This window comes from Pongo abelii, chromosome 16 (genome assembly GCF_028885655.2).
Source record: "Pongo abelii isolate AG06213 chromosome 16, NHGRI_mPonAbe1-v2.0_pri, whole genome shotgun sequence".
In the NCBI taxonomy this organism is placed as follows: Eukaryota; Metazoa; Chordata; class Mammalia; order Primates; family Hominidae; genus Pongo; species Pongo abelii.
The window spans coordinates 58,247,917-58,274,584 of NC_072001.2; the positions used below are offsets into that span (position 1 = coordinate 58,247,917).

The 26,668-nt window shown below is 38.6% G+C and overlaps 1 protein-coding gene across 9 annotated transcripts in view; it reads right to left on the bottom strand.

Annotated features, from left to right (window-relative positions):
* The window catches only part of RAB27A (RAB27A, member RAS oncogene family), an 84,956-nt gene that overhangs the window by 25,942 nt on the left and 32,346 nt on the right, over nucleotides 1-26,668 (bottom strand). For 3 of the 9 annotated variants that reach the window (XM_054531501.1, XM_024232947.2, XM_024232950.2), the window contains 2 exons: nucleotides 5,686-5,860; nucleotides 1,305-1,390 (listed from right to left, as the gene is read on the bottom strand). In XM_054531501.1, the coding sequence (XP_054387476.1) occupies nucleotides 1,305-1,390; nucleotides 5,686-5,838 (239 nt within the window). In that variant the 5' untranslated portion in view covers nucleotides 5,839-5,860. Of the gene's footprint in view, nucleotides 1-1,304; nucleotides 1,391-5,685; nucleotides 5,861-9,286; nucleotides 9,376-24,942; nucleotides 25,024-26,668 lie in introns of all 9 variants that reach the window. The other 6 variants (XM_054531503.1, XM_054531502.1, XM_054531504.1 and 3 more) reach the window with 3 other exon arrangements.

A 26,668-nucleotide genomic window follows, 5' to 3' on the forward strand; every position in this document is an offset into this window, starting at 1 on the left:
TGACAGCCATTTGTTTGGCTTGAAGGTAAGAATCTCTTGACTCAGACCTTATTCTGTCTTGGTACTCTGCCTTCCAAGGCTTTATCCTCCTGTCTTCCCTGTCTTCTCTCTCTCTCTCCCCACCCCCAACCCCACCCTATCACCAGTCAGTTTCCTCTCGTCTTTGCCTATATGTAAAACCTGTAACTGACAGGCAGGCTCCAGGGAAGAAAATATTGGTTTGAATTTGTCATCTAATCAGCAATATTAGGTTTTTCTCAAATACTTTTAATCAATGCTTTTATTAAAAAGAGTTCTTGGCCAGGGGCCATGGCTCACACCTGTAATCCCAGCACTTTGGGAGGCCAAGGCGGGCAGATCACCTGAAGTCAGGAGTTAGAGACCAGCCTGACCAACATGGAGAAACCCCATCTCTACTAAAAATACAAAATTAGCTGTGTGTGGTGGTGCACACCTGTAATCCCAGCTAATCGGGAGGCTGAGGCAGGAGAATCACTTGAACCAGCAAGGTAGAGGTTGTGGTGAGCTGAGATCACGCCAGCCTGGGCAACAAGAATGAAACTCCACCCCCAAAAAAAAACAAAAAAGAGTTCTTATCTTTTAGAGCTACATACCACAAGTATTAAAAATGAAATAATATAATGTCTGGAATTTGCTTCCAAATTATATGGTAAGGGGGTGGGGGTGAGAAGAGGTAAGGGGTATAAATGAAATTCTGTTGGCCACAATTTCATAATTGTTGAAGCTGAGTAATGGGTACATGGGTTTATCATATAATCCTTCCACTTTTGAATATCCTTGAAGTTTTCCATAATAAAAAGTTAAAAAACAAAATCCTTCAAGGTGGCTGTGAAAGAAAACAGAAGTTTTAGCTAACTGAAAGCAACTTTATATCAAGATTTCATGTGGCTTATTTTGGTCAAGTAACCCCTGGTCATATGAATTAATGCCAACCAGATATCCCACTAGGTTTCAACAATCAGGTAAGAATAATGCATGTAACTTGGCCGCTTTCTTGTGGTTGAGTAAATAGCAAAAGGAAATGGAGCAAAGTATCTAAGTAAAAAAAATTAAAAGAAGGAAAAGAAAAAAGTCCACAAGTAAGAATCCTAACCTCTCCTTTGACCTTGTATGAAATAAGGCCACCATTCTCATCTCAGACTGACAAATTTCCTGCTAATTTGGCAGCATTCAAGTGCAAACCAACGAATTGGCTGGCTTTTTCCCGCTCAGGTCACTGTTTGAAGAATGTAACTATTTTTCCCTTTCCTTCAGTAAGGAGCACATAACTGAAGATCTCATACCTCTCCTGCCCTGCTGTGTCCCATAACTGCAGGTGGATTCTCTGGCCTCTGCCAATGGCTCCATCCGGCCCATTGGCTCTGTACACCTAAAACAGCAAAGTGAAAGAGAAAACAAAAGAGAACTTCTAACACCAGTGAACCCTTCTCACTTTTTGTTCAATACAAATCCCTAAGGCATCTAAACTTTCAAAGAGAATGCCATCTGGAATACAACCATGTTTGTATTTATGTCAAATAATTATATCCAGGTAATGTAATAAGTTATATTGAAATATATACATATATATTTTATAAATATATTGTAAAATATGAATACAAAACAACTTGTATAAAATATAATAATTAGTTTACCTTTCCTCAAAGTTCTCTTGGGTCAATAGTTTCAGGAAATATTACATTTCTATGGCTTTTCCCAATCTCATCTTTTTTGTTTGTTTAACCAGGGGGTACATGTACAGGCTTGTTACGTAGATAGATTGCATAATGCTGGGGTTTGAGCATCTATTGAACTCATCACCCAAACAATGAACGTAGTACCCAATAAGTAGTTTTTCAGCCCCTGTCCCACTCCCTTCCCCCTTTTGGAGTCCCTAGTGTCTTCTGTTTCTGTCTTTATGTCCATGCATACCCATTGTTTAGTTCCCACTTATAAGTGAGAATGCATGTGGCATTTGATTTTCTGTTTCTGCATTAACTCACTGAGGATAATGGCCCCCAGCTCTATCCATGTTGCTGCAAAAGACATAATTTCACTTCACTTTTTTATGGCTGCATAGTATTCTATGATGTATATGTACATTTTCTCTATCCAATCCAGCACTGATAAGCACCTAGGTTAGTTCCATGACTTTGCTATTGTGAATAGTGCTGCAATAAACGTTTGAGTGCAGGTGTATTTTTGGTAGAACAATTTTCCCTTGTCCCATCCCAAATTTTAAAAGTGCTCTTAAAATAATTTTATAGACAACACTCCTAGAACAGCAGAGAAAGGACCATCAAAAATTTCTTCCTCCACAATAGCAACAAAAACAGTGGTAAAAATTGTCCAAATCAACTTTTTCAGTACTCTAGAAATTAACAAAGACTTGCAACATTCCAAGGAGCATTTATTCAAGAAAAACAGCTGAATATCAGTAAAAACAGTAAGCTTTGAGATGTTTTTTACCTTGCCCTATTCCCATCCCCCTCACTCAAGCTTTTAGTAGACTTAAAAACCATTTGCATAAATGTGGTAGTTGTGAAAACATCAGCCTAGCCACCACTGTGGACAGCGGAGGAACAACAGGTTTGGAGCTCCCTAAAAGTCCCATACTGAGAAAAATTGTCAGGAAGCCCCTGAAAAGCTCCATGTCCCAGCTTTGTCTTTATTTGACCTCACTCAAAGCTTGCTCTTTGAGAACAGCCCTATCCCGAGGGCATTTGTTGAAAACTATCAGCAGTAATTATTTAACATCACAGCTACCAGAGGTAGCAATGCCAGTTAGGGCTAACAAAAGTCTAACAACAACAAAAAAAAATTTAAAGAAAAAAATAGGAAATGAGATTTCTATAATGCTCCCAAATATTCCTTGGAACCTAAAAGGCCATGTTCATGGGCAGGGCTCTACAAATGCCCAGGAAAGATCTAAAAAGGTCCTAATCTCTCACTTCTGACTGACTTTGAGGTTCTTCTCAGGCAGAAAATAAAAGCTAAGGCAGAGTTGTAAACTGCCTGCAATAGTATTAAACACATACCCCAACAAACACACAGAGACTCTCAGAAAAAGCTGAGACTTATTAGTTCAAGGAATTTAATAAACTCTCTCCACTCATTAGCTGTCCACTAAGTTGACTGAGCAGAGACTTCAGTAGCTGCATACAAAGAATACAGATTTTGCAGAATTATCCCAGAAACATAATTAAGCAAACAGCAACAATGAAAATAAATAAATATGCAGTAAAAACAAGAAACCCAGGTAGGGGAAAGAATCTGAGTTTCTAGAATAGACACATTATTGTAAATGTCCAGTTTTCAGCAAAACTTACAAGACACACAAAGAAACAGGAAAGTATGGCTCACGTGGAGGAGAAAAACAACTAATAGAAATTATTCCTGAGGAGGCCCAGATGTTAAACTTGTTAGACAAAGACTTTACATCAGGAATTATAAATATATTCAAAGAACTTAAAAATCAGTAACATAGCTGTCCTCTAAAATTAAAGGATAAATTAAGACAAAACTGAGAAAAGTCATCTCTAGCAGACCTATCCTACAAGAAATACTACAGACAACTCTCAAGACTAAGCTGAAAGGACACTAGACAGTAACTTAAATCCACACAAAGAAATAATAAGCACCAGTAAAAATGTAACTGCATAGTAAATATAAAAAAACAGTATAAACGTGTTTTTCTTTGTAGCCCTTTTCCTTCACCAGATTAAAATTTAACTGCAGGCTGGGAGTGGTGGCTCATGCCTGTAATCCCCCAGCACTTTGGGAGGCTAAGATGGGTGGATCACTTGAGGCCAGGAGTTCGAGACCAGCCTGGCCAACATGGCGAAACCCCATTACTACTAAAAATATAAACAATTAGCCGGGTGTGGTGGCGGGTGCCTGTAATCCTAGCTACTTGGGAGACTGAGGCAGGAGAATCGCTTGAACCTGGGAGGCAGAGGTTGCAGTGAGCCGAGATCTCACCACTGCACTCCAGCCTGAGCGACAGAGAGAGACCCTGTCTCAAAAAGAAAAAAGAAAAAAAAATTAACTGCATACAGCAATAATTGTAAAGCTGTATTGATGATGGCACACAATGTAGAAAGATGTCATTTGTGTAGCAATAATGGCACAAAAAGAGGGGAGAAAACAGAGCCACATAAGAGCAAAGTTTTACACAGTATTAAAATTATGTTGCTATTAATCAAAATTAGATTGTGAAAAATTAAGATAATTGTAATCCCCAAGGGAATTATTAAAAAAGAACTCAAAAACATATAACAAAAAAAGGGAATTAAAATGATGCACTAGAAAATAGAAAAAGAAACAACACAATATCTATCAACAGACAAATGGATAAACAAAATGGTATATCAATACAATAGAATATTATGTAGCTATAATAAGTAATGAAGTCCTGATACATGCTACAACATGGAAGATCCTTGAAAACATCAGGTTGAGTGTAAGAAGCCAGACACAAAAGGCCATATATTATTCCATTTATATGGTGTGTGCAGAAGCCATTGATAGAAAATTCATGGTGGCTAAGGGGAGGTAGAAAAAGGGATGCCTGCTAATAGGTATGAGGTTTCTTTTTAAAGTGATGAAACTATTCTAAAACTGAATGGCTGTGATGGCCACACAACTCCGAATATATTAAAAACTACTGAATTTTATACTTTAGATGGATGGATTTCCTTTTTGTGTGAATTATATCTCAACAGATCTATTTTTTAAGTTATACAATAAGTAACCAACAAAAACAATCACATACATATATATATAGATTCTATCAACTACACGTCAATACTAAAAATTTCATTAGGGCCCTATTGTTATTCCGTGGGTCTTAATCTCTATAAGCCTCTCTGGTAGTAGAATAAAATACTAGAATGGGCAAAAGGGAATGTTCTTCTGTCTTAAAAGCCAGGGACCTTTCCCCCTGACAGAATATGATCCATTAAAGGACCTTTGTCATTAATTTCCTGACCACTTGTCTACCTGCTTCAGGCTAACAATGGATTTTTCAGCAAGAAATGTAGTCTAAGGAGAAAGCCATCTTTCCTCATCTGCAACTGTGACACCATGACCTTCTGCCTTCCCCTCCAACGCTAGAATAACTTTCAGTCTCAAAGTCCTTAAAAAAATAAATAAATAAAAGTTTCTCCCTTCAACATTCTGCAGAACATCACATTAAGTACTGGCATTCCCCACTCCTACTCCAACCTCACCCTCCTGGCAGCAGTGATAAGTTCTGCCAGTTAGTGTTCCATGTGGAACTGCTGAGACTTTATTAGGAGAAATGCCATTAAAAATAATAAGATACCAAAGGTGGAAGACACAGCCCATAAAACAAGAGTATGAGGGGCAAGGTGATTGGCAGGCTTCAAGACAAACGTAGACAAATAACTTTTGGAGTTCAGAGGGAAGATACAAGCCAAAAGAGTACCAAGGTGACATTTTAAAGAACTGTCCACTTCCACTGTGTCTGCCTGGTTTTATATGATGTGCTGTCAGCACAGCCTTTTCAATCATGTTGCCTGGATGGAACATAACTCACTTTCATATGTACCTTTAATTTCAGATCCCAACCTTTGTCCTCCTAATTCCTACAAAGTAAACTAAACAGACCAGCAAATGTTGACTCAACGATTACATTTTTACATAGAAGGATATAGAACTTACCACTCTCTTTTCCCTGAAATCAATGCCCACTGTTGTGATAAATTTGGAGTTAAATTTACCATCTGTATATTGGTAAAGTACACTGGTCTTCCCTACACCAGAGTCTCCCAAAGCTAAAAACTTGATGAGGTAATCATAATCTCCATCAGACATAATGAAGAACTCAGTAGTTCACCTGTAAAATACACAGAAATTTTTTTAATTAAAATCCATTAGAAAACAATAATTATCCATTAAAAAAGTGACAACAATATTCAGTTTAACACCTAATGTTAACCTGTATATCTACGGGTTGTATGAAAAGAGAGTTACATACATATTGTTTACCATCCTTGAAGTCCTAATAACTAGCTAGATGAGAAGCTATTGAAATAGTAATTAACAGTGTAGTTTTAATTTAACACAGGTAATCCCAGCACTTTGGGAGGCCAAGGCAGGCAGATCACCTAAGGTCGGGAATTCGAGACCAGCCTGACCAACATGGAGAACCCCCATCTCTACTGAAAATACAAAAATTAGCCAGGCGTGGTGGTGCATGCCTATAATCCCAGCTACTCGGGAGGCTGAGGCAGGAGAATCACTTGAACCTGGGAGGTGGAGGTTGCAGTGAGCCAAGATCACGCCATTGCACTCCAGCCTGGGCAACAAGAGCAAAACTCCGTCTCAAAATAAAAAAATAAATAAAAATAAAAATAAAAACATACATATTATAGTACCATTAGGACAAAAATTCCAAGCGGGAATGATAATCAACAAGAAGGTAACAGTCACTAAGTCTTATCTGTAGACCGTATAGAACAAAAACTAATACAAGAAAAACAGAGGAAGGAGACTGTTATAAGGAATAACAGTAATCATTAGAGTGCAAGTGGTTCCAATTTCCCCTCCTTTTTCAAAGTCTCCTAGTGCTAAAATTTGCAATTGCAAACATAAGGAACCAGTCCAAATGCTCACCAATCAATGAGTAGATAAAGAAATTGTGGTATACCACAATTTCTTTATCTATATATATACACACACACCATGGAATACTACTCAGCCACAAAAAGGAACGAAATAATGGCATTCACAGCATCTGGATGGAATTGAAGACCATTATTCTAAGTGAAGTAAGTCAGGAATGGAAAACCAAACATCATATGTTCTCACTCATAAGTGGGAGTGAAGCTATGAGGAAGCAAAGGCATAAGAATGATACAATGGACTTTGGGGACTCAGTGGGAAAGGGTGGGAGGGGGGTGAGGGATAAAAGACTACAGATTGAATACAGTGTACACTGCTTGGGTGATGGGTGCACCAAAATCTCAGAAATCACCACTAAAGAACTTATCCACGTAACCAAACACCACCTGTTCCCCAAAAACCTATGGAAATTTAAAAAAATAAAGTCTCCTAGTGCTACAACCTTGCCTTTTCTCTCTTTTTACATGGACATCTAGGCAATTTCATTTATTCTATTCATTTTCACATGTTATTACGGTTCCTTCAAAGACACTGTTATTTCACAAGTAAATTTAGTCCCTGCTTCCTTACATATTACTATTAATATGTACCACATATTAAGTCAGTCTTCTCTGGAGTATCACTGCTCACTTGGGAACTGAGTTCCGGATTTGAACAGTCACTGCTCAGAGACCATAGTGCCACAACCAAGGGCTCGCTTACCTATATTTACCTGGGTATTCTATCAAGAACTGCTAAAAATTCAGCTCTTCAATACAGACTAAAACAAAAGTCCACCTTAAAGAAGAAAAATTCATTTATATCAGCAATACCTAACCATGGCTATTTTTGGTTCTTTGCAATCAGCACTTTTCATGATTTGTATTTACCTTCTAAATAGATTCAAACCCAAAATATCAGCCCAACTAGAAATGGGATCTCTCTCCAGGGGAGGTTTACTTTTTTATTAAAATTTTATTGATACATAATATTTGTATATTTTTATGGGGTACGTGTAATATTTTGTTACACGCATAGAATGTAATGATCACATCAAGGTATTTAGGGTATTTATTACCTCGAGTATTTATCATTTCTATGCATTGAGAACATTTCAAGTCCTCTCTTCTAGCTATTTTAAAATACACAATACATTTTTGCTAACTATAGTCACCCTAGTCTACTGTTGAACATTAGAACTTATTCTTTCCATCTAACCATATGCTTGTACACATTAACCAACCTCTCTCCATTCCCCCCGCCAATGCCAATAAACTCTCCTGAAAATCATAAAAATAACTAGCTATCTCATTGACACTGACGACTCTACATGACTATTCAAACATACATATTTATCCATCTATACACATGCCAGATGTCCTACATTAGATGCTACTGACTCCCGGCGTTATCCCCTTTTTACCCAGCCCCATATCCAGAAACTTGGCTGCCATACTCAGTGCTTCCTGTAGGACTATTTCTATGTATCCATAAAATTAATAAAAACTCAGACAAGGATATTTACTGGTTTTCAGTGTTGCCTCCCTCACCCCATCCTCAACTTGGGGACTCACCTTATGCTGAAAATTCCTGAATGCTGAGCCCCAAGAGCCACTGCAGTGTGTTTCCTCAGAGTGCTTCAGTGCAGATCTGCAACCTCACGTTTCAGGTATGGCTAGCCCATGAATAAGGGCAGAGCCTCTACAAACATTCAAAATTCTATTTGCACACTATAAAGAGTGACACTTCACAGATGATGCCTTACCTATCTTTATAGCTTGGATATTTGCAAGTGTAGGTCACCAGTATTAATGACATATAACAGAATTCCTCTCCAAAAAACGACAACTTGGACATCAACATTACAGCATGTCACATCACAGCATCACACCTGGCTCTAAGTTATTGGAAACAAGAGCTAAGAATTGAAAAGCAAATCCAGATAATGTTGACTCATTTGAGGGCTTCACCTCAAACTGAATGGAGCAGCAGAAAACAATACCGATCCTGCAGTGAGAATGATGCAAGAAGACACTATGGCTACCTTATTTCCTATTTATTTTTAATTTGAAAAAAAAGCTGGTATAACTATGTTTTTTACATCACTTAAGGTACAGGAAAAAATGCTGTCACCAATGGCATCATATTCTAGAATTCTCTAAACTCACAAGTGAAATTCAAAGACTTAAATGAAACTATCTCTAATGTGTTTCATTTCCATGGGTAATCACACACGTAAGTCTACAAATGATCTTCGTGAGTTTTGTTTTCTATTCACAATAGCAATACTGACCAAGTAATCATAAAGGGACTGTTAACAAACCAGATACCGCAAACTGAAGGTATAGACACCACCATCAATATTAATCATAGTTTGCACTTTTCAGATTGTATCTTTAAGACAATTATCTGCTTTCTTGATCTGAAAATAAATGTTCAGACCTTCCACTCTCTGGGTTCAGTTTTCTAAAGGATAAAACAGAACCCAGAGAGGTAGACTGATTTGCATGATCTAGAATCTAGATCTCCTAGCTCCAAGTCCAATGCCTATTCTACCCCAAGTTTCATATCCATTACTCATTTTTGTTATAAATGCACATTGGGCTTTAAAGTGACCAGTAGTATGGTATCTTACAAGGTAACCTAATAGGAAACTCACCAAGTCAAGCAGAGCTGGGTTTGAATCCCAAATCTCCCAGATACCAATTACTTGGATGTCTTTGAGCCTTAGATTTCCAGGTTTCTGTTCTATAAAAAAGAATATACACTACCTCACACCATTGTTCTGAGGATTCAATGAGATACTGTTTATGGAGTGCCCAGCACAATGGTTGGCATATACTGGGTACTTAACTGTTAGCTCACTTTATTCTCCCGATTGTGGACGTTCAGACTGGGTCTGAAGATCTAGAACAAATTTCATATTGACTCTGGCCAGCTTAAAACATGTCTTTCTAGCACAAACGATTGCTAACTAGCTCAAAGTGGTCGGCTGAGTCAACAAAGATCACTTTCAAATAATTCTGATCCTTTTTGGCTGGTTCTAACCATTTGCAATTCATTTAATACAGATATGTTTACTTCAAAAGAGTTCTGATCAACTTAAAAACTGGTTCAAATCCGTATAAAATATACCCATCCATTTTAGCAAGTTCATAGTTGTTCAAAAGAATCTGGTTCATATTATTTTACGGTGAGTTAAAAGAGGTTCTCCTACAAAACTACTTTCTGACTTTGGCTAAAACCTGATGTATCTAACCAAAATTATTGGAGTCTCATTCTAATTAGGGTTAATTGCTTCAGACTGGTTTTAGCTAGCTCAAATAGGCTCTGACTTGGACATGCAGGTTCTGACAGGCTTCTGTAAGTTTTAGTTGGTTCTGAGTATATTTTACTGAATCAAACTGTGCTGACAAATTAAATCTACTTTCAATTGAGTCACACTGGTTCTAACTCTATTAAACTGCTGGAAACTAGTTTGATAACTATAGTTATCTATAAAATTGTTTTTACTGGTTTAGACTGATATAGACTGGTTCAAAACAGTCTGAAATGTTTCCAGTTAATTTCAGATGTTCAAACAGTTCAAAACTAGAAATGTAAAATGACAATCAGAAGCACCAAAAACAACAGTTTGGTGTTTAAAACTTGTGCCAAACCAACAAACTTAAAATTTTATTTTTAAATTACCTCATTTGTAGATATTCTGTATCCAAAAATTTATCTCCACCATTATATACTGTATCATCACACTTCAACAGCATGTATGTGTTCGAGTACAGTAAAGGATTGGGAGAAAGGGGCACTGGCATAGGAGAAGATGACAGATAACAGGGAAAGATGTGATGAGTGACACAGGCTTCCTGGATTGAGAATTCACCTCCCATTTTACCTGAAAGACCTGGCAGCAAAACATTCACCCATGACCCAACAATGAAGATTTTGATTGGGGAAAACCTTTAGCAAATTTGGAGGCTGTCTAGAGTTTGTTCAAAACTGATCACGCTGACCAGGCTGGTCTGGGTTAACAGAGACCAGAATTCCAAAGAATAAGAAAATTTCAGAGAAATAAAGGGAGTTGGGGGCAGGCAGGTTTTAAAAATAACAGATCTTTCAAGGTTTGGGCATGGTGTTGAGGGTGACAGCCTTCTTATCTGAGCTTGCAGTCCAATTAGTGAAAGCCTGGAGTTAGTGGAATTACCCCCTCTTTTAGACGAAAATCATTCTAGTCTATAGTAGACTATACTCCCACCTCCATCCTGCAAGTCCATACGTGGTTTTCTCATCACTACTTATCACTACTAGGTGAAGACAACTTAATGTTAAGTCTCAATTGATGGTATATTTTCATATAAATAATTTTTGTTCTCTTATTTATTACTCAGGTCCTGAGTAGTACTCCTAGGGCCTGTTTTCCAGAAAGAAAATACTCCACTCCTCAAATACAGAAATCTAATAACATAAATGATTTTTGTGTTGGCATTTCATTTCAGGAAGGAGTAAACTGTGAGAACGCACAGTACCAGAATTTGACATTTGGGGCACCCAAACAACGTTGTATGCTCACCATTTCCTGCTCGTACTCCAGCCTACTGAGGTTTGGGAAGCCGGTTCGCAAGGGTTTCCCTCTGACACTCTCCTGCTGAAAATGGGTCTGAAACCTAGGTCAGACGCCCACATGTCAAGCACTTTACACACATTAGCACAACAATCCTCATCACTGCCCTATACATAGCATATACACTGTCTCCCTTAGAAAGATCTGGGGCTGTTCTATCATAAGTGCTTCAATGAGGGCATAAGTAACTGGGTCTTGGCCAGTCTACCCACATATTAGCATGGGTGCAATTCCAATGTATTGTTGAGAGACAGGAAAAAAAATGGAGGTTAAAGGCAGAAACTCTACAACCAAGCCACCTGTATTCAAGTCCAGTCATGTAACTTTGGAAAATTTATTTAGTCTCTTTTGCCTTGGGCTCCTCATCTGTAAAACAGGAAAGAGATTCTATTTTATCAATTCTAACATGCTTTCTTATTTTAACTTCTTTAAAATTGGGGTGCATCTTACATTTCAGTCTTACAATCCAAGACATCTTGCAATTGCTATTATAAATCAGGTGTCACTAGAGATACAGTTGTGTAAAAGCTTTTTGTTAGCATCTTCTAGCAAGGTCAAGAATGCATCATCAATATATTTTAGACTCAATGAAGCACAATAATAAAGCTATTTCTGAGGGCTATTGTGAGGACTGAGCTAGTGTATACACACAAAGTTTGGAACAGTGCACAGGACATAGTAAGTCCTATGTAAGTATTAGCTGTTATTAGCAGCAGCATCCAGAAATCTGGCTTCCAAGGGTCAATATGCAGGCAATGTTCTTTTCTTTCCTAGAAGTATAAGAAAGTACATTGAGCCCCTAAAACAAAAATTAATTTTTAAAAATAAGGATCTGCTAAGAGTATTTGAAGCCAAGGTTATATATTTAAATTCTGTACCGCCTTGAGAAAAGTGCTATCTACCTCAAGGAAATATCTTCTAAAAAGTCAAGAATTACCTTAATTTGGGATATGCAAAAGACTTTCTTATTCAGCTCACTTCTCTCTCTCCTCCTTATACAAATATTTTTTCAAAGTGCTCTCCACCCTCACTATCATCAGATTAACAATAGAAAGCAAGGAACACCCATTTCCTCAACATGTACTATGTGGTGTTAATTGCCTGGTGAGAGAAAGTCTATCATCTTCCTTATTTTTAAAATAAAACATATTTTCACCTGTAATACCACTGACTGAGGAGGCTGAGGCAGAAGGATGTCTTGAGGTCAGGAGTTCAAGACTAGCTCAGGCAACTAGCAAGACCTATCTCTTAAAATATATATATATATATATATATATATATTTTTTTTTTTTTTTTTTTTTTAATTAGGCAGGTGTGGTGGCATTAGCCTGTAGTCCTAGCTACTTGGGAGGCTGAGGCAGGAGGATTGCTTAAGCCCAGGAGTTCAAGGCCGCAGTAAGATATGATCACATCACTACATTGTAGACTGGGCAACAGATTAACATCCCATCTTTAAATAAATTTATTTAATAAATAAAAATAACTGCACATGTACCCCTGAACTTAAGTTGAAGGAAAAAACACTTAAAGGTTTTTAAATGTTTTTAAAAATACTTTTTAAGTGTTTTTTAGGAAATAAGATAGAAGAGAGTAGATTTAGTCAAGAGCAAAGGGAAAAGATCTAGTTCTATTTCTCTCTCTCTGTCTCACACACAGACATATCACAGCCCACATTTTCCATGAAGTGTCATATTAAAGTGAATCATAGACTCCAACCTTAGGATCCCCCACTATTAGGCAGAATCATTCTAAAACTACTCTAGATAGGTCAGCCATTTTCTGAAAGCCAAATTTTCCCTCTATTACTCATATCTAGTACAGAGCAAAAGAAAGGGGAGGAATAATACTAACTGAACAGCTACATGTAATAAATATACTTGATTTTATTTTATCTGCTCATCATCCTTAAAAAGAACTTCATGTCTGGACAAGACTCATACCATATAGAGAGTGATGTTTTCTCACTGTGATGGCAAATAGGCTTGAGTTCAAATTCTGACTTTTTTACTTTGTATGATCTGATCCAAGTTTTTTAAACTAAGCCTTATTCTTTAAACTGTAAAATGGAGATAATAACAGTACTAATCTCATTGAGTTGTTTTAAGGACTAAGTGAGATAACCCACAGAAAGCTTTTAGCACATTGTTTGCCCTGTGCTAAGTGTTCAATAATTGAGACTTATTAAAAACACTATTATTAATAGTTTCACCAAGTTCTTCATTAGCAAGGCATGTAATTTTATAGCCTATTCTTAATGTAACCAGTACCTGAACCTTCAGAAAAATCATAGAAAGAAATTCAATTTAAGTACAATGATTTTGGGGTGCCCTGTCCATCACAAAATCTATCTTGGCATTCCAATCTAAGAATGAGTTGTATCTGGGTGATTTTTGGTAATTTCAGACCTAGGAGTACCCATCAGTTGAATGCTCTAATTTCCAGAAGAGGAAACTGAAACCCAGAGAAGGCGGATGAATAGTCTGAAATAAACCAGCTAGTTAGACATGGGGCTAATCTACATCTCAAGTCTCCTAAATTCTAGTCATGTATGCATACTTTTCTTCTGTCTGTATTCCTTCCTTCAGAGCGAGAAACCTCACTTATAGCTGCTTGAATTCAAGAATCAAAAGTTTTCTTCAGTGCCAGCTGTTATAGCAGTGATAAAATGCTTTACAATTAAGGCTTGGGCTCTCAGAGAACTTGGGTTGAGGGATCTGTAATTCTGTCCTCAGAGCCCGTCTATCAAGAAGCCCTTCATCCTGATGGGCTCTGCCAAGGACAGAAGTCATAAATTGGGAGCTTGTCTGCTTCTTGTTGGTCACTGCAAATCCAAGAAAAAAAAAATAACTCTTCTTAATACTTGTACCATATCCCATAAATCATCTTTCTTTCCTATGGTTTCAAAATGAAAAGCAAGCAGAGCAATCATGAAATTTTTCATTTACCTGTAGAATTGCTCAGCCCTTTCTCTCTCAAATAAGTATTTTCCTCTCAAATAAGATTATTTGAGGCCAGGTACAGCGGCTCATACCTGTAATCCCAGCACTTTGGGAGGCCGAGGAAGGTGGATCACCTGAAGTAAGGAGTTCAAGACCAGCCTGGCCAACATGGTGAAACTCTGTCTGTACTAAAAATACAAGAAATTAGCTGGGCATGGTGGCAGGCACCTGTAATCCCAGCTTCTTGGGAGGCTAAGGCAGGAGAATAACATCAAGATCGCACCACTGCACTACAGCCTGGGCGACATAGCAAGACTCCATCTCAAAAAAAAAAAAAAAAACATTATTTTCTCTGACATCATGTCTCTGTAAGGACACTTCTGGCCTGTTCTCTTTTTCCTTCATTCAATAAATATTGATTGAATACTTATTATATGCTGGGTGCCAGGGTACAATGGGGATCCAACTCAGTTATATTCAATGTGGAAAATCTCTTACTCTTGCCTACCTTAGACCTTATAGTTTTAGCCATGTCCCAGTCTAACTTCTCCCAACAACTATACCTGCCTTTGGGTTTTCAAATAAGTCAATCTTTCTGAACATTTTAAGCTTCTCTCTTAAACATAACACAATATGACATCAAAATTCATATCCTAAGTCACATGTTTGACAAAGATGCAGAAGGAATAAACATGCAAAAGGAATAAAAGTGTGAAGCTTGGGCGGGCACAGTGGCTCACACCTGTAATCCCAGCACTTTGGGAGGCTGAGGAGGGTGGATCACTTGACGTCAGGAGTTCGAGACCAGCCTGGCTGACATGGTGAAACCCCATCTCTGCTAAAAATACAAAAATACAAAAATACAAAAATACAAATGGCTAGGTGTGGTGTTGGGCGCCTGTAATCCCAGCTACTCAGCGGGGTTGAGGCAGGAGAATCACTTGAACCTGGGAGGTGGAGGCTGCAGTGAGCAGAGATGGCACCACTGCATTCCAGCCTGGGAGACAGAGGGAGACTCCATCTCAAAAAAACAAACAAACAAAACAAAAAAAACACATAAAGCTCAGCAGAGAAGAAAGAGACAGCCTCAACCTCCTGGGCTCATGTGATCCTCCAGTCTCAGCCTCCCAAGCAGCCGGGATCACAACAGTGCACAACACCATACACCATGCCCAGCTTTTTTTTTTTTTTTGTCAGGGGGAGATGAGGTCTCCCTATGTTGCCCAGGCTGGTCTCAAACTCCCGAGCTCAAGAGGAGAAATTTTTATAAAGAGAAACATAAGGTATATTATAAAGAATTTTTTATCTGAAAATATTTTGAATTTTTTAGAATGGTTAAATATTTGAGTGTTCCTATGTAGCTTATGGACTTAACTTCTTGCAGCACAAAATTATTTTTGCAGAGAAACAGGAGTAGGTGAATATAACTATTACTTTTCAGATAGCACAGAACATCAGCATTTATGTGAATTATAACATCACATGTTCTTTCATGTAATTTAACATCCCCTTGTTCAGTGATTCATTTGGAGAAAATGTTCATATACAGATGACTGGCATAGAAATATAAAGCTTATCAGTGCTTTTATGTTTAACATTAAAAAGCAGTAGGCCTTTCTTCCTTTTTTTGTTTTATTTTGTTTTTGTTTTAATAATTCCACTGTGGACCCATACCCGGCATTCTGGAAGGAAACACATAACAGAGACACGAAAAGCAAGGAAGAGAAGTCACACGGCATGAGGCAGGCTAGAAGAGGCATTTTATAATGTACCAAGATACATGAGTAGAGACACTTGTATTTACCAAATGAGCCCTGGCCACAACTCTCATAGACCGTTACAATTCCTGCACCCTGAGGTGAAACACAGCTACTTTCACTTCAAAAGCAAGATGCATACTGCCCAATAGCAGGAACCCCATTTCCTTAAGTGGAGCCAGCCTATGTCTTCCGTGCAGTTTACTCATCTCAACTTCTGGTCTAGATGTGCGTAGATATGGTTGTGCCCTCCCTAATATGTCAAGAGTGGAAAAAATGACGTTATAAACAAAGAGCTCGTCTTGTTTGTGCAAAATCTCAGGTGGAGAGAAATGGAAATCTAACACCTTTGAAAAGTAGAAGGAAACAGGAATATATTCTTTCTTGTTTCTTATTAAAAGATGAGTTTGATTTTATCTAAATTCAGAATTTTAGATAACTGCATTTTATATTCACCTATAACCTAAGATTCATAAGTGCATTCCTATCAGTACAGTGTTTTATAATAATAACATAAGTCCATCCTTAACAGTGATGTTGAGGCAGCAGAGAAGTTCATGGCTAGAAACTGTTGAGATCTTAAGTTGTATAGCATTTGGCTTAATATTTATAAATGCACCTGCTATATAGGAATATTCCATTTCCCTCACCAACTGCTAGAAAACTGCTAGATCGACTTCTAGCAGATGGTGATATTCCAGTATAGCGAGTTCTTCAGACAAAAAATAAAATTATCTGTAAATACTGTTGAATTAAATATACATTTCCAGGCCAGGCATGGTGGCTCATGCCAGTAACCCCAGCACTTTGGGAGGCCAAGGCAGGCGGATCACTTGAGGTCAGGAGTTCAAAACCAACATAGTGAAACCCTGACTTTACTAACAATACAAAACAATTAGCCTGTAGTCCCAGCTATTCGGGAGGGTAAGGCAGGAGAATTACTTGAATCTGGGAGGTTCACGGGCGATAATGCCACTGCACTCCAGCCTGGGCAACAGAGTGAGACTTCGTCTAAGATATATATATGATATAGATATGATATAGATATATATATAATACATATGTATATACATTTATAAATGCTTCCAAAACACCAAAACACACCTCATTTTTAACAGCATCTTCCAGATGTTCATAATTTTTCTTAAAGAGAAAGACCAGAATGAAGAAAAAAATAAGCAGTCATAGCCCAGAAATCCATGAACTATTTCTGAAATGTTACCATCACCTCAGTGGGTGACCAACATAACCCAGTAGGCAAATAACACAAACAACTATATGTTAGGAAACAAGAGAGCATTGAAATGATTCCTGAAAGCAGAAAAGGTTCTGGAAGACCAATGTCAATAACTCAAATGAGATATCGGCTTTTTTTTTTTTAATTTATGGAAACCACTGACTTCATTTACCCAAAAGACATTATTTGTTACCCAAGGCTCTTCCAGGATCAGAATATGAATGTTTATAGAGATTTATGGAAGGTAAATTCACCAAAACACTGGGTCTTATAGTACTTATAGCTTGTGACAAGTACCTCTTGCTTCATAGATATAGCGTAATAGAAAAAAAAAGCACACATAGAATATATGTCATTGGTAAAACATAGGCAATACAGTGGAAACAGGTGTGGCTGTTTGATTTGCTTAGTAATATCTCAAATAATTTGACAGCAGTCTCAGAATGGACACAACCACTCGACACTCCAATAGTCTGCTCAACCCATAGCTAAACATGCCTCTTAACACCACCAAGAAGCAAGCAGTCTCCAAGAATTTGGAATGAGTGCAAAACCTATAAAGTATGCTCCCACTGAGTGGTTGCTTTTTGTGAGCACATAGAAGACAGTGAAACACAGACTTCGGAGTCAAGTTCTCCTAAATTCAAATAATAGTATACCACCTCCTACCTGTACAAAGTGAACAGCAAAATGCCTGATGAAGATCAATGAATCATACCTATTCTTATGATTATGACAGATTAAGGCTTAAATCAGGCTTGAGCACTGAGCCTGGTGCTTTTTCCACTCTACCTTCAGGATGACACTGAGACTTCATAAAGCTATCAAAGAATGGAGTGGAACTATTTCCTGAAAATGAAAAAGCAGGAACAACTTAAGCTACCTGGAAGGTAGAACATCTGCAAGTCCAACTGGTAAGTACAGGGAATTCTGGTATTAACAAGCTCTGAAGAGGTAAAATGAAAAGCTTTGGTTATCTCAGAGTGCCACCAAACTTGTGGGCCCAAGGCTCAAAGGCAGAAAAAAATAGAAATGACAGCACTGCTACCACAGCCAGGACTGAGAGAATTACAAATCAGATAGCACTCAAAACAAAACAAAAAAAAAATCAGATAGCACTCAAAGGACTTCACATTGCAAAGAGAATTTCCAAGTTGCAAACCACAGACCTAAAAACAGTGTCAAGGAATCTGCCAAGACTCATCTTCCTACAACATGAAACATGCATGGAAAGCCTTTGACCAACACAGACTGACTACCCTCTTGCATCTCACCTTCCTCAGGTTTTCTGTTTGCTGCAACACAGGAAAGATGTTAATCTTTTAGGGAAATGCACCAATTCAAAAAGCAAACCCTTTGCTTTCTGAAGGAGCAATGATACTTCTTTCCTTCCAAGAAAAATGATGAATTAGCAGCAGCCAGACGTGTTAAAGATGACTGTCCAAATAATAAAAACAATTAGACAAATATCCATGAGTTGGCAGTAACTGGGGAAGAGAGGGGCGCATTTATCATTGACTTTGTAAAAAATGAGAATGTGAGTACCATCAGTTTGACACATAGATACTTACAAAGACTACTAAGAGGCACCAGGTATGGCTTCATGCCTCCCTTGTCCTGCCTACCCAACAACCTCTTCCTCACTAACCACATTTTTTTTTTTTTTTTTTTTGAGACTCTCACTCTGTGGCCCAGGCTGGAGTGCAGTGGCGCAATCTCTGCTCACTGCAAGCTCCGCCTCCGGGGTTCACGCCATTCTCCTGCCTCAGCCTCCCAAGCAGCTGGGACTCTAGGCACCCGCCACCTCACCCGGACTACAGGCACTAACCACATTTAAGCAGCTACATTCTCTGCCCACAGGAATATGTTCTTCAGGTACACAGTGGCATGCTAAAGCACACAGGACTTCCATCTCTTCACAGCTGATTTTCATTTCCATAGTCAAACATCCACCCTACCACACCCCATGCTGTATTCCAACAGCCTCACTTCCAACCATCATCTGGGTGCCATAGCCTCTCTACAGTCTTCTTCCTCTTCTAGCTTTCCTGTCCCTCATCTCCAGGTACTGTTGCCAAACTCCAGTTTGCATGTGCAAAAAGTGACATGAAACTAACAATACTAGTGCTTTTCTTGTAACACACTGAGTTGCTATATCAACTTCAAGGTGTTCAACCCTCCTCAATAAATTCATAATGCTGCTGTGTCTTCAGGGACTCCCACTTTTCCAATCAGGAAGAGCTTTTCCCCTGCAAAGTCTGGGAAAAGAGCCACTCTGGAAAACCAAGTGTTTCTTAATACTATGCCAGTTTGGGTTTCACCATAATGTTAATGAAAAGGTAGCATTCTGATACAAATAGGTCACGTGTTTAAAATATTAGTATCTATAAATATGTTTATTATATACCAACTTAGTTCTTTTAAAAACATTAAACTAGGCTCAGAAAAATCAAGGCTTTTCCTGATGTTTTCATACCACTAAATCAATGATGCCAGGATTCTTAGCTTCTTCCATTTGTTGTCAATAAGCTGTAGACAGCCAGCTATATATAGATCTTTCTGGTATTTGTCAAGTCTACTGTCTCCATTAATATATATTTACAACACATGTTTAAATGTTCCCTAAATATCATATTCTTTAACTGAACAAAAAAAAAAAGAAAGGAAACTCACCTAATGGACAAGGTCAAATCAGATATACTTCTTATTGCTTCTCAAAGTCTTTCCTTATTTCACCTATTATTCAGTATGCAGTCTCAGAACTGACTGTTTGCATTTCTATCAGCAGCTGTTTATAGAATGGGGTGTGACTTGCGTTTGCTTATGCAAAATGACTGAGGAACAACAATGCACAGCCATCCAGCCAGCTTCTAACTCAGCCTGTCAGATTACAGTTGGCTTTTTTGCTATTATTGTTGTCCATCTCTAATTTTATTGCATTGTGATCACTAAATGTGGTCTGCATAACATCAAATTTGGTGGAATTTAAGAGGAATTAAGTGTATTTATTTAGAGACAGGGTCTCACTCTGTCACCCAGGCTGGAGTGCACTGGCGCAATTATGTCTCACCGCAGCCTTGACCTCCCCAGCTTAAGCAATCCTCTCACCTCAGCCTCCTAAGTAGCTGGGATCACAGGTATGCACCACCAAAAATGGATAATTCTTTTTAATTCTTTTTGGAAGACAAGGTGTCACTATGTTGCTGCCCAGGCTGGTCTTGAATTCCTGGGCTCAAGTGATCCTCCTGTCTCAGCCTCCCAAAGTGGTGAAATTACAGGCATGAGCCACCATGCCCGGGCTGAAACCACCACCTCCCGGGTTTAAGCAATTCGCATGCCTCAGCCTCCCGAGTGGCCGCGACTAAAGGCCTGCGCAACCACGCCCAGCTAATTTTTGTATTTTTTAGTAGAGATGGCGTTTCACCATGTTGGCCAGGCTGGTCTCAAACTCCTGACCTCAAGTGATCTGCCTACCTCAGCCTTCCAAGGTGCTGGGATTACAGACGTGAGCCACCATGCCTGGACTCCTTCTATTATGTTTTTTAAAAACTGGAATAAAAAGAAGTATATAGTCAAATAAATTATATACCAAATTTAGAGACTTCCAAGTTATTTACTTATGCTACTTTGTTAAGCTATTTATGGCTGCCTTTAATGTATACATGTTATTTGGAATTCCTATAATTATTAGTTGAGAAGACCGTACTTTGCACTAGACTTCTCTCCTTTTCTTAATCAGAATGGATTAATTTGTCTATTGTGAAATTATTTAAGGAAGCACACGTGAACTACATTCAATAAACGGCAGTCAAGGCTCAGGCACATGTTTCAGCAGATGTTTGCTTTCATCCTGTTACAACAGTCAATTGAGCAATAAAGAATGAACACAACATGTTGCATCATAACATTTTATTACAGATCACTATAGAGATTATTCTTTGGGAAGCTTGTTGTCTGACTTCTAGAAGCATGAAAGGGCTATTCTAGGTTTCGGCTACTTCTTTTTCATAGCAGATCAGTGTCTTCACAGTCAGTTCCTGCATAGGAAACCTACATAATGTCATTGCAACAAACCTTTCATTGCCTCAGAAAACTGCTCTGGCCCAGCTGGTTGCAAACTTTCTTTAGCAATAAAACTGTTTCTTCAAATAAAATCTTACATGGCACCCCAACATATAAAATAGATGGCAGCAGAATGATTCTAATGAAAGGAGTGAAGGTTAAGACACCAACGCCCATAGACCCAACAAGGACATAAGAAGAATCTCACTGTACACATTTGGAAAATCATTGCAGAAAGGTCTACCTACAATGCAGCTCTGAATCATCTCATTTGCCTTTGGCTTTGTCCCTAAACACTTCCTCTCTGCCTAACCACTTCAGTTGACAGCTCATTTGTAAGGTCTGCCACACTCTTTTATTCAGTGTCTCCTAAAGATGCCACCTCTCAGATATCACCTTAACACACTTCTTATCTGGGAGGCATTTGAAATGCTTTGGGTGTCCCTGGTGAGAACTGCAAGAGGAGCTATTTAAAGCTTGAGAAAATGAAACGAGACCATAGGAAGAGTCTTGAGAACAACCATCATTGGGTCATTCCTGGGGAAAGGGTCCTGGAAATGAGTCCTGGAAAAATCAAGGCCAAACTGCCCAAAAGGGAACCAAAGAAGCAGCATCGACCATGGGATAGGAAACTGGTGTCCTTAAAGGGGCAAGAGAGAAAACTTCAGGGAGGATATTTGTAACCAGCTACATTGGTGATCCTTTCTTGTATCTAAATGGACACTTTGAGGCCATCAGAAAATATGACCAGATTAGTCCTGATGGGCTCAAAAATCTATATCTGGATGGAACCCTCAAAAGTCAAGATATGGTTTGAAGAACACAATGAAATGTTGGTATAGCCACTTTAAGATAACTGAGAATATATTATTTTGTGCTGGATCAGAAGCCACTTCATACTAAATTATAGCACAAGAGAGAATAAAGAGGTACAAAAATTTTTTTAAATACTGATCTAAGTAAAAGTTCAGATTTTCTCTTCTAACTTCATTTTCTTTCTATGAATTCAGAAGAAATTTCTAGTATTAGGCTCAGCTAATGGCTGCGTCACGAGGAGTGTTTTATATGAAAGTACCCTTGCTTAAAACCATTACAAAGTTCCAGGGAAGGAGAAAGCAGCATGAGGTAGAGGGGACAGAGAAACCCCTAGCATTCCCTACCTGGCTTCATGTCAAGGCAGCACAAAATCAACTCCAACCCACAGGGATTAAGTACAAAGGGAGTTTTCAGACAGGTGTTCAAAGTCATATCAAGGTCAAACACCAAGAGACTAAGGAGCAGGTCAACAAAGGGGAAGAGTAGTTTATGGATCTGGGAGTCTTGGAGGTCAGCATTCCAAGAATTCAAGAGGACATCTGGGCAGACAACACAGTTCATTAGATCCCAAAGTAACAGTAGCTGGAAAAGACCGGGGGAGGGTGGTGAGGGATATAAAAACTACATATTGTGTACAATGTACACTATTCAGGTGATGGGTGCACTAAAATCTCAGAATTTACCACTATATTATTCATCCAAGTGGCTGGGCACAGTGGCTCACACTTGTAATCCCAGCACTTTAGGAGGCCAAGGCGGACGGATCACGAGGTCAAGAGATCGAGACCAGCTGGCCAACATGGTGAAACCCCAGCTCTACTAAAATTACAAAAATTAGCTGGGCATGGTGGCGTGTGCCTGTAATCCCAGCTACTTAGGAGGCTGAGGCAGTAGAATCGCTTGAACCCAGGAGGCGGAGGTTGCAGTGAGCCAAGATTGTGCCACTGTACTCCAGCCTGGGTGACAGAGCGAGACTCTGTCTCTCAAAAAAAAAAAAAAAAAGAAAGAAAGAAAGGCTCCCTAATGGCCAGGCATGGTGGCTCATGCCTATAATCCCAGCACTTTGGAAAGCCAAGGCTGACAGATCACCTGAGGTCAGGTATTCAAGACCAGCCTGGCCAACATGGTGAAACCCGTCTCTACTAAAAATACAAAAATTAGCCAGGCATGGTGGTGGGCGCCTATAATCCCAGCTACCCCAGAGGCTAAGGCAGGAGAATCACTTGAACTGGGGAGGCAGAGGTTGCAGTGAGCCAAGATCGTGCCACCGTACTCCAGCCTGGGTGACAGAGCGAGACTCCATCTCAAAGGAAAAAAAAAGAAAGGCTCCCTAACTATTCCAACTAGGTTCCTTCACTAGGTTTCCTTTTCCTGCCTAGGCAGATGGAAAGCCAAGCATCCAGGTTAGAACTTAGTCCCCCAAGGCCATACCTTGTCTCTGTCCTCAGCTAAGCCCAGGATAAGGCCATCTATGGAAACAAAGCTCCTATTTTCTTAACATGCCTCTGAGAAAGATATTTGAAGCCTAGAGGTTAAGAACATAAGGGCTAAAATAAGCAGGCAAGAGGGTGACTCAGAAAGAACAAGAGCCTTGTTTAAAAAAAAAAAAAAAAGACTCGGGGAATAAACCTCAATACAGATTTACTAACACAGAAATAAAGACTTTGTGTTAGCAAAGAGACTATGAATCACCAAGAGAACAACACAAGAGGATAAAGGAAATTGTAGACAAGAGGAGCATAAACCATGAAGATGTAAGTATCCACATGTTTATAACATGGATAATTGATAAGTAATAAGTAAGTCTTTAGAAACTACGTCTGAGTGTTCAGGGGAAATCACAAAAACAAGTAACATTACACTTAATTTTTTAAATGAGGGTGAAATGAGATTCTGCATGAGAGATAACTGTAAAGTAGTAAAAAAGGTTTCAGAAGCCACACATGAAAATCAATCTCATAATTCTACAATCACATTTTAGTATGTCCCCATTTTAAAGTATAAAGTTAGACTTTATTTACCAACAAATTTGGCTGCAAGGTTTGTAAGTTGAGTTTTGACCTCGAGAAATACCTTCCTATTTTTTAAAGAAAGAAATATTAAAATGATATTCCTTTTATTACTTTCCTATATATACTAGCTTATCACATAAAAAATATAATTGCTATATAGCCATCAAGCATTAAAAATAAACCAACACATCTAACAATAGGCCTCATGGTACTAATCTATTTTCCTAGATATATCACTTTAAAACCATATATGAATGTCCAAGAAATAAAAGTTTTTTATTTTTCTTTTAGAATCTAAAGCATACAACATGATAAAATTATTCTGCATAAAAATTATAATTTTTAATTAATTTGAAATAATTTCCATTAATTTCTGATGCTTGTAAGCATTTTAGATATACATTCCTTTAGCTCTTATAATATACTTATAAACTGTGAAAAATTCTGACACAGGAAGGAACAGATATTAAAATTCTATTACTTCTAATCTAAAAGCCCTCCATCTTATGTTCTCTGTAGGAGACAGAAACTCACAAAAGAAAATGTTTGGCTTCTACTATTAAGAAATTGGACATTTTTCACATATATTACAGTGGAAGGGGTTTTACATTTCTTTCAGGCACAAAATATTTATGAACTCAGGAGCAGCCCAAACATAAAGATAAAATGCAGCATGACTTTCCAAACCAAAATATGGGGCTTATGTCTATGGATTTTTGTGACCCTTTTGGGAAAAGGCAGAGTTGGAAACACAATTTAGTTGTCCAAGTATTAGAACTTTTAAAGCATCTCTTTGATTTATGAAGAAAATGCACAAAAATATGTTAAAGGAGGCAGTACCAGAAAATCCAACAAGTTGCTCATCACTACACACCTCTATGCACAGATGACATGAGCAATTATTTGTCTTTCCTTCACTTCTGACTGCCGGGGCTCAGGGCTGAGGTCCTATTGACTGTACATAGTAGAAGAAAGGGAAGAGAAGTTATTTCAACGGCAACATCCTCACCTACTTATGTCTCTTTTCTCATGGCTCCAGTAATTAACAGAATGGTCATAAACTGAAACCAAACTGCACCTTTATCCCTTCCACTCTCACGCTGGAAGCCTGTTCTCATAAATCCATCCTCCTCGGGGTATTCCTTTAATCAATGTTTATTAATATGAATGAATGCTTTGGCTAACTCGTACAGGTCATCTGCCACTTTTAAGTACCCCATTCCCACCTCATGGGTGTGCTTCATCTCTTTGGTACAGTTGCATATTTCCTGAAGAGTCTCATTTTGTGTATTGCTTCTCCACTACCCCTCACCACTGGACAGACAACTGGCCAGCTGTCACTCAAATGCTAATTGTGTCTACCATCTGCTTTCTCTAATAGCCTTTTCCTTCCGCTGGTTCCCTCTATTCCCTGCCAATTTTATTTAGGAGTGCTTCAAAAAGTGTTTGGGGACTTCACTGATAGCTGTGCTTTTTTGATAATTAAACCATATTTACATCCAATTCAACAGTATTTGGTAAGCAATTACTACCTTTCCAGTACTGTGCTAGCAACTACGAATGGCATGAAAGAAACACATGATCCAACTGCTCCCTTCAAGAAGTTGGTAATCAGGGTGAGGTGGAATGATGTACTCATTTACAAAAAAGGACGGATAAGACATATTATCAGGGAGAAAAACGTCTGGTACACCATGTGCACCAGCCAGCACAAGAAATCAAAAGTGAAAGGGGCTTCAAGTCAAAATACCTGAACTCTGCTACTTCCTTCCTAGCTATGTGTCCTGTGGTGAGCCAGACAGCTTTCTCACACTGTTTCCTCAATATGGGAATATTTATCTAGCAAGATTATTGGAAGGATTAAAGGGTACATTATGTGAAATGCATTTTATAAACTGTAAACTACCGGGTACATGTAAGATCATTGTTTTAGAAGTCAAGTAGAGCCTGGGAGGTCAGAAAAGGGGAGCAATCTGTCGGGCATGGTGACTCATACCTGTAATCCCACCTATTCAAGGGACTGAGGTAGGAGGATCACTTGAGCCCAAGAGATCAAAACCAACCTGGGCAACATAATGAGATGCTGTTGTACAAAAATTATTTTAATTAGCAAGGTGAGGTGGCCTGTGCCAGTAGTCCCAGCTACTCAGAAGGCTGAGGTGGGAGGATCACTTGAGCCCAAGGGTTCAAGGCTGCAGTGAGCCATGACTGTGTCACCACACTGCAGCCTGGGTGACAGAGTGAGACCCTGTCTCAAAAAAAGAAAGAAAGAGGGAGCAATCTGACCATGACTCAAAGCAAGAGCCAGGACCTGAGCTGAGCACCTTCTTCAAAGCCAGGCAAGATTTAGCTAGATAGTGAAGAATAGGATACACAGCATGTTTCACGCAAAGGCATGTTTTGACTTCAATTTAACGAGTATTAAGGAGGCTTGCTAATCATTTCAAAGGATACAAACGTGCCTAAGATATAATCCTCTAAGTACAAAACTGGCTGTAAACTCAAAGGAATGCTTATGAGGTAATGTGGCAAGTTGAGGAGAGCAGGACGACTAATCCATTGGTATATGGGGTTCCTCTGCCACCATCTGTGTAGACCCA